This window comes from Trematomus bernacchii, unplaced genomic scaffold, assembly GCF_902827165.1.
Source record: "Trematomus bernacchii unplaced genomic scaffold, fTreBer1.1, whole genome shotgun sequence".
Classification (NCBI taxonomy): Eukaryota; Metazoa; Chordata; class Actinopteri; order Perciformes; family Nototheniidae; genus Trematomus; species Trematomus bernacchii.
This window is the reverse complement of record NW_022987567.1, coordinates 4,830,761-4,836,323: the sequence shown is the minus strand read 5'-3', so window position 1 is coordinate 4,836,323 and position 5,563 is coordinate 4,830,761. Positions and strand designations below refer to the sequence as shown.

General features: G+C 43.0%; 1 protein-coding gene across 1 annotated transcript; it reads right to left on the bottom strand.

The window, feature by feature from the left end:
* Window positions 1–672: 672 nt before the first annotated feature.
* LOC117478894 (tripartite motif-containing protein 16-like) lies at window positions 673–3,387 on the bottom strand. The gene has a single exon (XM_034125832.1). It carries the CDS (start codon window positions 3,190–3,192, stop codon window positions 1,522–1,524), a length of 1,671 nt encoding a protein of 556 aa, XP_033981723.1. The 5' UTR covers window positions 3,193–3,387; the 3' UTR covers window positions 673–1,521.
* Between the last annotated feature and the right edge of the window lie 2,176 nt (window positions 3,388–5,563).

The following is a 5,563-nucleotide window of genomic DNA, read 5'->3' as shown; positions in this document are numbered from 1 at the left end:
AAGCGTGCCGTGTCGCTGCGCGGCTCCACTAGCATGAGGGAGGGGACAGACATCACAGACAGTGATGAGGAACACTGTGCTTTGTTTCAGGAGGAAACTGAGTTATTCAATCAGAAGAGACAGTTTTGATGTAAGAATACATATTTATTGCCAGGAATACACAAATGAATGTAATGGAGTTTTGGCGATTATAGGCCCCGTTATGCAGGAGTATCATTCGGGAGGGGAGAACCGATCCGATGAAACCCCCCGGGGTCTTGACACTGGTGGTGGTGAATTGATAGTTGGGGTCGGTCTGAAGGGGAATGGCTTAGCTTGAGCCTGGATTCAGAGGGACAGGAGGTGAAAAGGGGGGGAGGAGGGTTGCGTCGAGTCACCTCAAATGACAGCTGTCAGAGGGGAGAGCAGATTTAAAAGGGTTAGCGGAGCGCTATGATAGGCTTGTGAGAATAGAGCGAAGTGATTGGTTAAGCTGGGGAGTGACGCCCCCGATCACTTATTGAGAGGAGAGAGAGAGTAGTAACATGGAAATAGTAAATGAATGAGTAAAGACGGTCTTCCTGGTTGAACTTGCTCTGAGCTTCATTTAGTCTCAGATCACTTCCACATGTTCTACATCAGCTTCGTATGGCACCTTGGACATAACACAAGAAGAACATCCTTTTTGTTTTTGAAAGACAAACCTTTATTAATCATCCAAACATTTAATTTGATCACACATCCCATCAGTAAAGTCTGTTCAATGATTTCATGATCAGTTTCACTTTATCCACACCATGAATGTCTTTAATCTCAGCTATTTCAAACAGAATCATACATGATTTCCTTATTGATTATTATCATGATAAGTTATGTTCTATAACACATCAGAGCACCCTATTTCTATTTGGATAACAACAACAACAATTAGTCTGCAAAAAAATAACATTTTATTTCCCAAGCAAAGACTCTAAGCTATTTACAGGAGAATAATACATGATGTACTTATTGATCATGATCATGACAGTAAGTAATATCATTTTAAATAAACATGTTATGATGAAATAAGTGTTATAACCATCTGGGAACTCATTTGTTAGTTAATTTGGGCAACAATAACATTTAATCTGTCAAAATAATACATGTGATTATAAATGCCTCTATTGTTTTAGAAAGTGGCCAGAATAAAATATCTACAACAAAAGAAGCTCTGCTGCTTTCTCTCTGAAGACTCGTGCATTACAAGAGAAACAACAACATGAATCAAAAGAAATATCCAACACATATTTAGAGCAAAGTTTACATCTCAGTTCAGGTGAACAAGGATCCTCCTGAGCAGTGACAGCCTCCATGGCTACACAGACACAGGAAGGAGCCGGAAGAAAGTCCAACATTTACAGAACAACTCATGAGGAGATGTTGAAGCACATCCCATAATGTTTGATTGACAGCTGATCTCTGCACAGTGAAGACATGAACAATCAGCTCTGATGGACACACGGTGAGTTTAAGAAGTAGAAGAGTTCCTCCAATGACTTCAGGCTATTTGAGTTTACAAAACTCAGCAGTGTCTCCATAATTATAACAAATCCAAACTCCAGCATGTAGCGGCTGAGTGAATGTGGTGTGGACTCTGTGGAGGAGAGTCATGGTTTCAGAGATGCTGTAGAAGGACAGAATACCTGCTCTGTGATCCAGGTACACTCCTACTCTGGAGGACGGAGGACCTGAGATGGGAGTGTCGATACGGTTGTAACGAAATGTATAACTGTGTTGGTTACAAAATAACGCCCAGGATTTGTCATTGTGTCCAAATGAACTTTCATCCCCTGCTCTGATGATATTCTTGTATGCGACTGCTACTTCAACTTCTCTCCCTCTCCCTCTCCGCTCCACCTCCCAGTAACAACGTCCAGTCAGACTCTCTCTACTCAGGACCTGAGAATAACCAGTGAATCTGTCTGGGTGACTAGAATAAGACTGATGTTGTCCCATGAGTGTTGCTTTTCTGCCCCCCTCAGATAATACCAGCAGTGTGTGTGCTGTGTTTGGATCCAGTGTGATCTCCTGTGAATATGTTAAGAACCCAGCTCTGGTGGCAGGCTCTGCTGCTGACAGTAACACATCCACTTCAGTCGGTGAGACGTTTGTCCATTCCTCTCTCAGGACGTCCTGTAGTTTGTCTCTGACTGCTGACAGGGCCGCCGTCACGTCCTCAAAGTAGCTCAGAGGACGGATGTTGATGCTGGATGAGTGTGTAGGTTCACTGAGGGCTGACAGTGAGGGGTAGCTGTGCAGAAACTGGTTGTGATCCTCTGTGTGAGACAGCAGCTTCAGCTCAGCGTCTCTCCTCTTCAGCTCAGAGATCTCCTGCTCCAGCTTCTCCTGAAGCTCTTTGACTCGACTCACTTCTCTCTTCTGCTGGGATCTGACCTGCTGCTTCACATCAGAGCTTCTTTTCTCCATGAGACGGATCAACTCAGTGAACATCTTCTCACTGTCCACCACTGCTTTATCAGCAGAGCCATTGACGGCCTCCACCTCCTGCTGAAGCAGCTTCACCTCCTTCTCTCCGTCCTGGATTCTCTGCTGGATGTTTTGTCGACTCCCCTCCAGCTCTCTCTGCCTCTCAGTCCTCTCTGCTGCAGCTGACACTGTGTCGTGGCCCTTATGTTCCTCCACAGAGCAGAGAGAACAGATACACTGCTGATCAGTGCGGCAGAACAGCTTCATCACCTCGTCGTGACGAGAGCAGATGTTCTCCTGGAGCTTCTTGGAGGGCTCCACCAGCTTGTGTTTTTTAAAGACAGGCAATTCATAATGAGGCTGGAGGTGTTTGTCACAGTAAGAGGCCAGACACACCAGGCAGGACTTACAGGCTCTCAGTTTTCTCCCAGTGCAGACATCACAGGCCACATCTTCAGCTCCAGCATAGCAGAGATCAGCAGGAGCAGGTGGGGGTCCAGTCTTCTTCAGCTCCTCCACTAAAGCTGCTAACATGGTGCTTTTCAGCAGGACAGGCCTCGGGTTGAAGCTCTGCCTACACTGAGGGCAGCTGTGGATCTTCTTCTCATCCTCTCCGTCCCAGAAGCCTGTAATACACTTCATGCAGTAGCTGTGTCCACAGGGAATAGTCACCGGATCCTTCAGTAGATCCAGACAGATCGAACAAGAGAAGGTTTCCCGGTCCAGCTGAACTCCTTTCTGCGCCATTTCACCTCTCAGTAGCAGCGAGTGTGTGAGTTTCACTTCCTGAGAGCTGAAACTAGTGAGACAGGTTATCTGAACAGCATGTATGTGTGCAGTGAATGTGGCCTATCAGCTCTTGTACTTTACCCACATGTTGGTTACACCCCTCCTCCTCAGTGTGGATCTGAAGGGGAGGAACCAGGAAACACAGAGTGGAGCTGGCTGTGTCTGAGAGCAGGAAGAAGAGGGAGTGCTTATCAAACTCTGACTCATTCCAGGAGGAGGAGCAGCGCTCAGACTCTGACCTACACAGAGCCTCGGTTACAACCTGCTCTTCATTTGAAAAGAGCTTTTAGTTGTAAAATAAGTTGGTAAACTTACAAAATCTGAAGGGGGTTAAATACTTGTTTCCTCCACTGTAAATGTATAGCCTCAATGTCCTGAAATAGCTGATTGATTTAATAATTGATTTAAAGGTAGGGTAGGTAAGTTTGAGAAACCGGCTCGAGATCGCTAGAATTTGAAAATACACAACCGGAGAAAATCTGCCACTTCCTTACAGAGCCCCTCCTCCAACACACACGAACGCGCACATGACCAATGAGGGCACGAGATAAGTTTGTGCACAGATGGAAGGCTGACAGGCAGGTAGGCCATCCAGTTATTTTAGCCGGGCCGGCTAAAATGATTGGTCGTGCTTTTTACAGTACTACGGCTTCCACAGATGACATTTTTTTATGGATTTTTTGTCAAAGCACTTAAGATATTCATTGCTATCGGGATGTTAAGAGCATTCCATGGAATATAACAAAAAGTGTATCTCGAGCCGGTTTCTCAAACTTACCTACCCCACCTTTAAATGTAAAGGGAATGTCCACTCAAAGGTTAGTCCACATTATTTGACAATAAGAAAAAAACTAAAACGAATTTACATATGTGAATTTATAAAATAAACTGTAAATCTGAAATGGAAAAGTTGTCTAATGATAAGATAAGATAAGATGGACCTTTATTAATCCCCGTGGGGAAATTCAGTTGTACAAGCAGCCTAGAGGATTTGAGGTCCACCCCGAAATAAAGCAGGTTAAAATAATTAAATTGCACACATTTTATTTTGATTGTTTGTTATGTGTAGTATTTGTGTTACTGTATGTTCAATAAAGGTGATTTAGCAAAATACACCTGTAGAGCCTCAAGAGCCTTTCTTGTGCTGGCAGACACAGAAACATATTGGCGGGGCGCACTTCGCACGCGCACACACTAAAAACTTCCACGTGCTCCGCGCTCACATTTTGCTGGGCCCACGTGCCTTAGCACCGCTGCTACTGTATGACTCCATCCTAGGGGAAACACTGAACACACTAACTTCAATCCACTCACTCATCTGAAGCATTCCTCTAGAGCCAATGTCCCATTCAATGTCAGTGTTGTTTGTAAATGTGTGTTTGTAATGTTTGGTTTTTCCTTAACTGTAAAGCGGCGATGTCTGAAACGCTTAATTCTTTGTTTTGGCATGTATACGAGTCAGAGTAGGCCGTGTTAGTGTGTCCAGCAACGCATGCAGCTAACGCTACCGCCAGCTTAGGAGTTTTTATAATGTAAATACAGTTTTATATACAAGTAAGATGATATTGCATTTCTTAAAGTTGTTTTTTACCTGAAGGAAGAGGTCCTCATTTTGAAATACAGTTTGCTCTCCAAGTGAGAAATGAGACCAATCTGGAGTCAGAACATGGTAAAAAAAACCTCTTCCAACACCTCTTAACACACAGACTGCATTGATAGCAATCGTATGTTAATAAGAGTCATTTATAATATGTTCCCAACTACATAGTTATCTCAAATCAAACAAAAACAATACACAAAAATATATTTCTTAAGAATCACATTTAAATGTAATGTTTTAGACACATTTGTACTCTGCCTTTACAGTGATCTTTGTTTCAATCAAGTTATTTTCCATGTTTCCAATTGTCTGTCATGTGTGCAACCTCTGATTGCAAGTTTCACTGTGGTTCTTGCAATAACACGTTTTTTCAAATTCCTGCATTTTTTAATATAATAATAATATTTTAGGTATATTTAATTTATGTATTTGTGGAGCATTGAGCAATCTTGATGGTGTGCATTAGATTGTAAATAAGAATCTGAAAGTGTTGAAAGAAAATATATTTGTCTCCCCCTCGGTATCGTTATCCGTCAAGTCTCAAACAAAGAACATCTGGTTTACATCTCTGCAGCCGGGAAACTCCAGAGCTTTTCCCATCTCGTAAAAATAAAGGACACGATGGTTGTGTAAGAACTTCATGTGCTGCTATGTTTGGATATTAGTATTTCTTGGGAAATCACTGAGGGGGTTTTACCTTTCTGCAACAAACCCAAACTCAGATTGAGT